The sequence below is a fragment of the Neophocaena asiaeorientalis genome, unplaced genomic scaffold (genome assembly GCF_003031525.2).
Source record: "Neophocaena asiaeorientalis asiaeorientalis breed wild unplaced genomic scaffold, Neophocaena_asiaeorientalis_V1.1 scaffold280, whole genome shotgun sequence".
Lineage (NCBI taxonomy): Eukaryota > Metazoa > Chordata > Mammalia > Artiodactyla > Phocoenidae > Neophocaena > Neophocaena asiaeorientalis.
Window position 1 is genome coordinate 4,825,311 of NW_020185321.1, and position 12,618 is coordinate 4,837,928.

Below are 12,618 nucleotides of genomic sequence, written 5' to 3' on the forward strand. Positions count from 1 at the left end.
AGAATAAATGTGTGGTTAAAACTAAATTAATATTCAGAGTGTTTTAAAATAATGGCTTGTGGGGTTTAAAATAAATGTAAAATAAAAATACCTGATAATAAGAGTACAACAAATGGAAGGGGAGTAAATGGAGCTAAAAGGTCGTAAGGTCTCTGCATTGTCTAGGAAATGGTACAAGTACAAATTTATATTAGATTGTAGTAAGTGAGAATTAATGTAAGCTCTAGAGTAAATGAAAACAGAATGCATATCTAATAAGTTAATAGAGGAGAAAATGGAATGACAATTTAAAAAAATACTTGGTGAATTCAAAAGCAAGAGAAGGCAAAATAACTAAAAGAAGAGACAGAACAAGTAGAAAGCAAATAGGAAGATGGTAGATTTAAACCCAACTAAATCAGTGATTACATTAAAAGTAAATGAACTAAATACTCCAATTAAAAGACAAAGAATTTCAGACTTAATAGCAAAACAAAAATCTAAATATATATTGCTTAAAAGAGACTTACCTTAAACAAAAGCACATAGAAAAGTTGAAAGTAAAAACATGGGAAAATATCATGCAAACATTAGCTAAAAGAAAAGTGATGTAGTAGTTATACCAATAACAAAAGTAGATATAAGGGTCAAAGTATTAATAGAGACTTGCAAGAGACATTTTATAAAATGTCAATCCAACTGGAAGATACAGTGGCATCCTAAGTTTGTATGAACCTAAAAGTATATAAAGCAAAACCTGAGAGTACTAAATGTTGAGATAGACAAATCCACAATTAAACATGCAAACAAAAATTTAGGAGAGATATAGAAGATTTGAACCATATGATATAAACTTGACCTAATTCATATATATGGAACTCTGCACTTAACTTCAGAACATACATTCTTTTCACTTTCATATGAAATATTTTCCAAAATTGACCATATTCTAGGCCATAAAACAAGTCTCAATAAACGTTAAAGGAATAGAATCACATTTTTTGGTCAGCGGAATTAAGCTAGACACAAATGACAAAAAGACAACAAAGAACGTCCCCAGATATCTGAAAACTATACAATGAAATGTCTAAATAACTAATAGATCAAAAGAGAAATCACAATTGAAAACAGAAATTTTTTTGATTTTTTTTTTTTTTTTTTGCAGTACGCGGGCCTCTCACTGTTGTGGCCTCTCCCGTTGCGGAGCACAGGCTCCGGATGCGCAGGCTCAGCAGCCAGGGCTCACGGGCCCTGCCGCTCCGCGACATGTGGGATCTTCCCAGACCGGGGCATGAACCCGTGTCCCCTGCATCGGCAGGCGGACTCTCAACCACTGAGCCACAAGGGAAGCCCAGAAAGTATTTTTAACTGACCGAAGATGAAAGTATAACTTATAAAAACTTGCAGGATGCAGGTAAGTTGTGCTTAGGGGGAAATTTACAGCCTAAATACATACTCTGGAGAAAAAAGGATAAAACTTGGAGATCAAAGCAAGCATCTCAAATACCAGAACGTTGCGGAGCACAGGCTCCGGATGCGCAGGCTCAGCAGCCAGGGCTCACGGGCCCTGCCGCTCCGCGACATGTGGGATCTTCCCAGACCGGGGCATGAACCCGTGTCCCCTGCATCGGCAGGCGGACTCTCAACCACTGAGCCACAAGGGAAGCCCAGAAAGTATTTTTAACTGACCGAAGATGAAAGTATAACTTATAAAAACTTGCAGGATGCAGGTAAGTTGTGCTTAGGGGGAAATTTACAGCCTAAATACATACTCTGGAGAAAAAAGGATAAAACTTGGAGATCAAAGCAAGCATCTCAAATACCAGAAATCTACTGATAGAAAACAAAAGTGCAATAAAGAAAATCAACAAGCCAAAAGTTGGTTCTTTAAAAAGATGAATGAGATTGATGAAGCCCTAGCAAGACTGATAAAGGGGAAAAAAACCAGAAAGAAGCCCTAAATAACTAATAACAGTAACAAGAAAAGGAGACATTACTACAGAAATTACTGGCATAAAAAGATAATAAGAGGATATTGCAAAAAACTTTTGGTCAAAACTGCTGAAAATTTAGATTAAATGGGTAAATTCATTGAATACCTCAACAATGCTGGCACAAGGATAAACTGAACCATTCTATATTTACTATTACAGGCATTGAGTCTGTAATTTAAAACTTATGCACAAGCCCCCTCCAATCCCAGGGAGATTTACCAGTGTATTCTTCCAGATATTTTTTAACAATTAAGAAATGGCATAAATCTTTCAAAATCTTTCCAGAAATAAAAAAGGATGGAACACTTCCAAACTTTGATGAGGTCTGAATCACCTTGATACCAAAAACTTATAAGGACATTACAACAAAGGAAAATATCAGGCCGTTTTCTCATGAACGTGAACACAATATCCTAAGCAAAATATTAGCAAGTTGCCTCCAATGATAAATAAAAAGGATAAACATCATGACCAAATTGGGTTTATCCCAGGAAGGCAAGGCTGGCTTTACATCTGAACATCAATGTAATTCACCACACTAACAGAATGAAGGAGAAAAACCATATTATCATTTCAGTAGGTGCAGAAAAATCTTTTGATAAAATTCAACACTCATTCATGGCTCAAAACTCTTGGCAAAATAGGAATGAAAAAGAATTTTCTTAATCTTCTATTAAGGTTCTATTAAAAACCTAAGGCAGAATTATATTTAATAGTGAAATGTTAAGAATAACATAAGCATGTCCGCCATCAACTTCTCCATTCAGCATTTTACTGGAGGTAAGTGAATTTAGCAAAATAATTAGTTACAAGGTCATATATAAATACCAAATATATTTTTATATACAACAAAATTTGGGAAAAGAAGACACAACTTGCATGAAAATATCAAGTACTTAGGAACAAATATAATAAAATGTATGTAAAACCTCTACATTAATAACTGCACGTTACTGGGAGAAATTAAAGAAAGACTAAATAATGAAAGTGTTTACAATGTTCATGGATTGGAAGACTAAATATTGTAATATTGATTCTACCCAAATTTATCTTTAGATTCAATGATGCCCCAATTGTTTTTTTAAAAAAACAGTATTTTTTTGGATGGGAACTACAAGCTGATTTCAATTTTTTTTCCTTTTTTTTTTACAAAGGGTCAAGAATAACCAAGACAATCTTGAAGAACAAAGTTGAAAAATCTATACGACCGATATCATGACTTATTGTAAAGGTATAATAATTAAGATACTGTAGCATTGGTACAAGGATGGATAGATAAATTGTATCAGTCAGAGTCCAGTGAGGAGACAGAAATCACACTAAAGTTTATGTTGCCATGAGCATGGGCCGGAATGTCTTGGTCTCTAGGTTTTACATTTGGCCTACCCTGAATATCAGGAGTCTAGAAGGGCAGGGACTAGGTCTTTGTTGGTCACCACTGTGTCCCCAACATCTCCTACCGGGGCCTGGCCCAGAAGGGGCAGCCAGGAATTCTTGCTGAATGAACATCCCAACAAGCCCATGAAGAGACCCCTTTCTGCACAGATTGACCTTGAAAGCTTATGGGCTGGGAGACAGACCCTGCTTTTCTATCGGAAGGTAACCCCCTGGCCCAGGTAGGCACAGGAAACAGAGCCTGGGTGAGGGTTAAAGGCAGGGCTGATGCCCTGGTCCAGTCACCTGTAGATGGAGGCCAAGGGGCAGGTGAGCCACATGTTGTTGGTCAACTTGCCCAACTGGGAAATGTCAAAGGTGAAATACGGCTGTTTGATTTACTTGATGTGGTCGCAGGGTATAAGGCAGGCTTCCACCTGCATCTCAGGCCACATGTGTCTGTACTGCACCTTCTCTTCTTGCAGATAGAGCCAACAGGGCATGGGTTTTTCCAGGGGCTCCTCGATGTAGCAGTACCCCAGGCGTTTGTGCTCACCTGGCTCCCGACAGCAGTTACAGTCCTGCCAGGGATCCCAGTGGGTGAAGATGAGCTCCTTGCCACCCAGACTCAGGGTCTCATTCTGCAGGGGCTCTTGGCCCAGGCCTTTGTGCGTAATATGTAGGGTAGTGACATCTTGGAAATCAATCTCATACTCTACCACGAGGGCACTGTTATTGTCCTCACAGTGATAGAGGCCTGTCTGGGAGGGCTGAGGGTTGGTCAATTGGAGGCTGCCCCCAGGCAGTTTCTTTATGTTAGGCACCGAGGAGAGCAACAAGACATCCTCCCCCAGAATGGAAGAGAAGCACCAGCGTGCCTTGAGATGGTGACACTGCAGGACAACATCATTGCCTGAGAGTAGGGCCTGCTGGCAGAGACTCTTGTAGGCACAGCTGACTAATATCTGGGCCCACGAAGTGGGGAGAGAAAGGCTAAGCAGCCACAAGGTGGCCAACATGGCCACCTACAGACTACAGAAGGAGGCTGGGAACCATTGGGGCATTGTGAAGTCACCCACAGAACTCGGCATCAGCCCTGGGCAGTAGAATGGACCTTGATCCACTGCACTTCCGGGAGTCCAATTTAGTTCGCGTCATCAAATAGCTTAGTGTAGGCTGTAGAGTCAAAGACTCAAATGTCCGCAAGAGATGGGCAGGAAACACAATGAGTGAACCTATGTCAGAACGAGTGAACTAAAAAGTCAAATTATTTGCCCTCCACATACCCAATATACAATGATGGAATGGGTCAAAATGCCCAATTGGAAAGGGGAATAAGGGAAGACACGCAGAAATCACTGGTCTGTATCATTTCTAAAATCTAGTGAAAAGATACTGTAAGGACTTCCTATCTTATAGATGGGGAGGGTTCCTTAATTAGTACCAAATCAACTCCTTAAGGGTGGGGAGCTTCCCAAATCTTTGCTCGCTGTAGCTTATGTCTTCACCCTCCAGGGACTTACCCCCTTTTCCATTATCTTCCTTGGCTACATCTCAGGTGACATTGGAAGATGTGCCCTCCTTGGCACATGAGCAGTTTTCTCAGCCTGCTTTCTGTCTCCTAAAGTGTGGGACCTAAGGATTCTTATAAGTCTCCAGTTAACTCCATGTACAAACCCCCCACATCCACAGTTCTGTTCAAGATGTTCCTCATTTCTCCCTCCCTCTTGCTCTCCCTCTCTCTCATTGCAGGTACCTTAGACTCTATCAGGCATCCATGGAAAGCCATATTCTAAGCCATTTTGTCTACCTCAGACTATCTTAAGTGTTTCCTGGGAGTACCTTAATTTATTCAGAGATCTTAACAATGGTTAATAATGATTTGATTGGTGCTAATCCTTGATTTTATCCTTGACAAAATCTGAGTTCTAACTGGACTTTGACTCTCAAAGGTCTTCCTGATTTGGGGCCATCTTTGGCCAATATTCACTCCTAGTGTCCTGTGTTCCAACTGCTTCCCCTAAAGCTGCAAGTTCGTTAAGTACGTTATCTGCCTCCCAAAGTATTTCAGGCAATAATCTCCATCCTTCTGGCTTCAAATAATTTTCTTGTTCCCTTTGCTCTGTATCTAAGCCAATGCCATGTGTTGTTTTTTTTTATTACAGCAGCACTCACCCCACTCCTGATACTAATTTCTGTATCACTCAAGGTAGGCTATTTGCTATTATAATAAACTTCATCCAAATCTCAATGACTTACAATAACACAAGTTTACTTCCCATTCATGCTCCATGTCCCTTGTGGGTTGGCATTACAATCACTCAGGGATACAGGATGACTGAGCAACTGCCATCCCAAACATTTCCAGTTTTATGCCAAAGGAGGAGGAAAGCTCTATAGGATTTCATGTCTGTAATTAAATGCTCTGGCCTTAAATGACACATGTCATTTGCTCACAAACCATTGGCCAGAAATGGTTACATGGCACTAGCAATTCACCAACCCAACAAAGGAAATGGAGCTCTAATATGTCCAGGAAACATTTAGAAAATGGCAGTCAGTAATAATTACTGCAGCTAATGTCTACTACAAGCAGTGTTCTTTTAGATCATAAAGTTAAAACCATTCCCCAAATCCTCCCATCAGATCTCTCCTAAAGTTCCATTGGCCAGAATGAGGTCCCATGTTCAGATCAAAATCAATCTCTGAAAGTAAAGAAAATTTCCATGATTGGCTTAAGCCAATCAGAATTTGTTCTCCAGAACTGGGGAAGTATAACCTTCTCTGACCATAGAAGTCATTGAAGACTCCAAAAAAAATCAGGGCTTTGTATGCAGGAGAGATGTAGAAGAGAATGCTTATTTGGTATAACCAGCCATATTTGTCACAGCATCCATGGTTAGGAAATATCAGTTGTACCAGGACTGTGGTAAGCACTATGTGAGCTACACGACCTTTAGGCAAGTTGCTGAGATTTGTTAAACCTCACTTCCCCATCTGTAAAATGGGATATTAGAACTTTCCATCACAAACTATGGTGTTATTAAGCTTTCAAGAGATTACTGATGTCAAATTCTTGGAACGGTCCAGGTTTGGATTAACACAGTGGTTAGTGGGAATGTGGCCAAGTGGCTTCAGTCCCAGGTTCTGGGATCAGTTTCATTTCTAGATCCACCTTTTATTAGAATAATCCATGCCCAGCAACTTCACCTTGTGCCTGGCATATCCAATCATTCCATAAATAAGTATTGTTTACTCATCTTTCAACAGGCACTAAGGATCCAGGCTAAGTCCCTGCCCTCTTGGAGCTTCCACTCTAGTGGGGGATGTATTAATTGGGATAAGTTAGGTTATGCTGTGTAACAAAAGAATTCTGGGATCTCAGTGTCTTAACACATTTTTTTTTCTCATCTTACATGTCTACTGTGGGTTGGTGGAGAGCTCTGCTCTACACAGTCCCTTCAAATACCATGGCCAGTGGAGGCTACGCCACCTGCAGCATCATTAGCTGCTATGGGATAAGGAAGGATAGTCAAATGCTTTGACCTGGGAGGGATCTACATTACTTTTGTTTGCAGGCCATTAACCCTGCCAACACCTTGATCTTGGACTTCCAGCCTCCAGAACTGTGAAGAAACAAATTTCCATTGTTTAAGTCATCCAGTCATTTGTTATGGCTGCATTTATTATGGCAGCCCTAGCAAGCTAATACAGTGACTATTTTAAATGGGATGGAGAGAGAAGGGCTCTCTAAAAAAAGTGACATTTGAGCAGACTACATAAGATGAGCCAGAGGAAGCAAAGTCTGGACTAAGCACACAGCACTTGCAAAGGCCTTGAGATGGGTACACATTTGGCAGGTGCCAGTGCACTTCAGCCAAAGACTAGGAACACACTTGTGGTTCAACAAAGTTGGATTTGTTGACTAACTGCAGTGAGGGAAGGTGCACACCATAAGAATGGTACAACATTTCAGTAAGAAAGTGTGAGAACAGATTTACAGAATTTGGGCTTGTCTTATGTGATTTGGGGATGAGTTCAAGGAAGTGGAGATTTTCTCTGAATGGGATGCTGTCAGGAAGTGAGAATAATTCTATCTTATCTGGTAGGTGAGAAGAATGGGAGAGGGAGATGTTTAGTCTTTTGTGGCTTGGACAGTGTTTCTGTTTGTCTGTGTTCAGACGTGATTATGGAGTGGTCTTGTTTTTGTCTTGGTTCATCACAGTCACAGAGAGACTTTGTGTGATGTTGGCGTTCTATGAAATTGTTTATGTTCAGTGACCTAGCTGTGAACTCTAGGCTGGCTCCTAGAAATACCAATACCCCGTTATTTGTGTCAGGTCAGCTCCCAGATACCAAGGGTTGTTTTTCTTTCTCACATATTTTATGGAACTGCAATGAAGCCTCTTCCTGAATTGAAGGTCTGGTCTAACAGCTTTCTCTCTGTGAACCTCAGTTTCCTCATTTTCAAAATAGGGATTTCAATGGTACTGGCTGCACAGCGCTCTTATGAGGATTTGTTGAGATGCTGTATATAAAGTGCTCAGGTGGTGTTATTATTGAGGGATGGGCAATAAGGACCTTGTCCTCCAAATATCAGGGTTCTGTGTTCTGATTGCAGATAACAGCTTCTGATCACAGATGTACAGACACAGAGGCAGGTCATCATTTTTTCAACCCCCACTGGCTAAAGTGGCTTCCCAGAGATTTAAAGGGACAGTTGGGTTTTCTCCCCTTTCCCCCCTATTGGGAGCCAGACATTTAGGGATTAGGACTTTCAAAAACAATTGATACACACACAATATGAGGGAATTTAGAAAGTCATTGCACAAACCCAGAGAAAGATGTGAGCTCATAAGAGATCTGAGATGACCTTAAGCTTTCACCTCAAGCTGATCCCCAGCACAGACATAGTCTACAACAATAACAACCCCCAACACACCCTGGGAAGGGGGAAAATATGATTTCTAGAGTTACCACTTATAAGATTTAAGTGTCCGTTTTCAACAGAAAATCACAAGGCATAAAGAAACAGGAAAGTAACCCATTCAAAGGAAAACAAACAAACATCCCTGAGGAAGCCCAGGCGGCCGACACGCTAGACAAAGATGTAAACTGTCATAAAATGCTCAAAAAGCTAACAAAGACATAGAAAAATACAGCAAAATGATGTATGAACAAAATAAGAATATCAATAAAGAGGTAAAAAATATAAAAAGAAACCAACAAGATATTCTGGAGCTGAAAAATACAATTACTAAAATGAAAAAATTCACTACAGGAGTTCAAAAGCAGATGTGAACAGGCAGAAAACACAATCAATGAACATGAACGTAGGACAATTGAAATTACTGAGTCTGAGGAGCAGAAAGAAAAAAAGGTTGAGAAAAAGTGAGCAGAACCTAAGGGACCTGTGGAACACCATAAAGTGGAACCACATACATATTGTGAGAGTCCCAGAGGGAGATGAGAGAGAGAAAGCCACAGAAAGAGCTACATTTGAAGAAATAATGGCTGAAAACCTCCCAAATTTGATGAAAGACACAAATCTACAAATCCAAGAAGCTTACCAAACTTTAATAGGATAAACACAAAAAGATCCACACCAAGACACATTATAATGAAACTGCTGAAAGCCAAAGACAAAAAGACAATCTTGGGGCTTCCCTGGTGGCGCAGTGGTTGAGAGTCCGCCTGCCGATGCAGGGGACGCGGGTTCATGCTCCGGTCTGGGAAGATCCCACATGCCACGGAGCGGCTAGGCCCGTGAGCCATGGCTGCTGAGCCTGCGCATCCGGAACCTGTGCTCCGCAACGGGAGAGGCCACAACAGTGAGAGGCCCGCGTACCGCAAAAAAAAAAAAAAAAAAGACAATTTTGAAAGCAGCAAGACAGAGGTGACCTGTCACATAAAGGGATCCTCATTAAGAGTATCAGCTGATTTCTCATCAGAAAACTTGGAATCCAGAAGGCAATGGGTTGAATTATTCAAAGTGCTAAAAGAAAAAAATTTTCAACCAGGAATTCCGTAACTGGCAAAATTGCCCTTCAACAATGAGGGAGAAATGAAAACACATCCAAATAAGCAAAATCTTAGGGAGTTTGTTACCATTAGACCTACCCTGCAAGAAATGCAAAAGAGAGTCCTTTAGGTTGAAATGAAAGGATGCTGCACAGTAACTTGAAACTGTATGAAGAAATAAAAGTCTCCAGTAAAGATAAATACATGGGCAATTATAAAAGCTAGTATTATTGTACTAAAATTCAATTTTAATTTTCTACATGACTTAAAAGAAAGGACATAAAAATAATTATTAACCTTTGTTACTGGGAAAACAATGTATAAAGGTGTAATTTGTGACCTCAATAATGAAAAGGAGGTGATGGAGAGGTATAGGAGCAGTGTTTTTACATGCTATTAAAGTTAATCAGGTATAGGGCTTCCCTGGTGGCACAGTGGTTAAGAATCCGCCTGTCAATGCAGGTGACACAGGTTTGAGCCCTGGTCCAGGAAGATCCCACATGCCATGGAGCAACTAAGCCGATGCACCACAACTACTGAGCCTGCATTCTAGAGCCCACAAGCCACAACTACTGAGTCTGTGTGCCACAGCTACTGAAGTCCACGCATCTAGAGCCCGTGCTTGGCAACAAGAGAAGCCACTGAAATGAGAAGCCTGTGCACCGCAACAAAGAGTGGTCCCCACTCACCGCAACTACAGAAAGCCTGCAGCAGCAACGAAGACCCAACGCAGCCAAAAATAAATAAATAATTTTAAAAATTATGTTAACCAGGTATAAATTCATATTGAAGTGTTATAGCTTCATGTAATCCCCACGGTAACCACAAAGGAAATAGCCATAAAATATACACGATCGGAAATGAGAAGGGAATCAAAATATTTCACTACAAAAACATTAACTAAACAAAACAAGGGAGTAATGGGGAAAATGAGGGGCAGAAAAGCTATAAGGCATATAGAAAACAAATAGCAAAATGGCAGAAGTCATGACCAAGGGAGATTTATGCATGAATGGTGATTCAACATAAGGAAATCAACCAATGTAATACATCATGTTGATAGAATGAAGGGGGAAAATCATGTGATCATCTCAACTGATACAGAAAAGGCATTTGACAAAATCCAACACTCTTTCATGACAAAAACTCCTGGAAACTAAGAATAGAGGGGAAATTCCTCAACATGATAAAGGGTATTATAAAAAAACAAAACAAAACAAACCCCACTTCTCACATCATTCTCAATGGTTAAAGATTGAATGCTCTCCTCCTCCACGAAAAAGACAAAGATGTCTACTTTCACCACTGCTATTCAACTTTGTACTGGAAGTCCTACCCACAGCAATCAAACAAGAAAAAGAAGTAAAAGGCACCCAAATTGGAAAGGAAGGGGTAAAACTATGCCTAATCTCAGATGACATGATCCTACATATAGGAAATCAAAAAGAATCCACTAATAAGCAAACTTAGCAAAGTTGCAGGGTACAAGATTAACACTGAAAAACCCATTGTGTTGCTATACACCAACACTGAACAATACCAAGAGGAAATTAAGAGGACAATTTCATTTTACAATCACATCCAAAAGAATTAAATACTTAGGAAGAAATCTAACCAAGTAAGTGAAAGACTTGTATGCTGAAGCTACAAAAGATTGCTAACAAAAATTAAAGAATATCTAAATAAATGGAAAGACATTCTGTGCTCATGAATAGAATGACTTAAAATTGTTATGATGTCAATACCACCCAAGCAATCTGCAGATTCAACACAGTGCCTACCAAACTTCCAACAGCCTTTTTCAAAGAAATGGAAGCAAATCTTTCATATAGAATTGCACTGGGCCCTGCACAGCCAAAACAATCTTGAAAAAGAAGAATAAAGTTGAAGGACTCACACTTCCCAACTTCAAATTTACTACAAAGCTACAGTAATTAAAACAGTATGGTACTGGCATAAGGGTAGACATATAGACCAATGTAATAGAATAGAAAACCCAGAAATAAACCCTTACATATACAGTCAATTGATTTTTGACAAGGGTGTCAAAATCAATTAGTGGGTAAAGGACAGTCTTTTCAACGGATGGTGATGGAAAAACTGGATAACCACATACAAAGGAATTAAGTTGGACCCTTACCTTATACCATATACAAAAAATAACTCAAAATTGATCAAAGACCTAACTTAAGAGCTAAAACTATTAAGGTCTTAGAAGAAAGCACTGGAGAAAATCTTTATGACCCTAGATATGGCAACATTTTCATAGATATGACACCAAAAGCACAGGCAACAAAAGAAAAAATAGATAAACTGAGCTTCATCAAATTAAGAACTTTTGTGAATCAAAGGACACTATCAAGAAAGTGAAAAGACAATCGACAGGACAGGAAAAAATATTTGCAAATTATATAGCTGACGAGGGATTAATATTTAGAATATAAAAAGAACTACAATTCAACAGCAGAGAACAAAACAACGCAATTCAAAAATGGGCAAACGTTTGAATAGACATTCCTCCAAAGAAGATACACAAATGGCCAAGAAGTAGATGAAAAGATGCTCAATATCATTAGTCATTAGGGAAATGCAAATCAAAACCCTGATGAGATGCCACTTCACACCAACTAGGATGGCTATAATCAAGAAAACAGAAAAAAACAAGTGTTGGTGAGGTGTGAACCCTTGTGCATTGCTGGTGGGAATACGAAAGGTGCATCGATGTGGAAAACAATTTGGCAATTCCTCAAGTTTAAAACTAGAACTACAATATGACCTAGTAATTCCTCTCCTAGGTATATATCCAAAAGGATTGAAAACAAGTATCTGTACACCAATGTTCACAGCAGCGTTATTTACAATAACTAAAAGGTGGAAACAACTCAAGGATCTAACAGATAAATGGATACACATAATGTGGTATATACATAAAATGAAATACTATTTCAGCCATAAAAAGGACAGAAATTTTGATTGCTATATATGCTACAATGTGGATGGACCTTGAAAACGTGTGTAGTGAAATAAGCCAGACACAGAAGACAAATGTCATATGATTCCACTTAAATGAGGTACCTAGAATAGGCAATTTGATAGAGAAAGAAAGTAGAAAAGAGGTTACCAGGTGCTGGGGGCAGGTGGGAATGGGGAATTATTGTTTAATAAGTAGAGTCTATACTGGGGATGATGAAAAAGAGTAGATAGTGGCGATGAGTACACAACCATGTGAATGTAATTACTGCCGCTGAAT

At 39.6% G+C, this 12,618-nt stretch overlaps 1 protein-coding gene across 1 annotated transcript; it reads right to left on the minus strand.

Annotated features, from left to right (window-relative positions):
• Window positions 1-3,745: 3,745 nt before the first annotated feature.
• Window positions 3,746-4,366, minus strand: LOC112392384 (protein FAM187B-like). The gene has a single exon (XM_024734115.1). It carries the CDS (start codon window positions 4,364-4,366, stop codon window positions 3,746-3,748), a length of 621 nt encoding a protein of 206 aa, XP_024589883.1.
• Window positions 4,367-12,618: the final 8,252 nt, after the last annotated feature.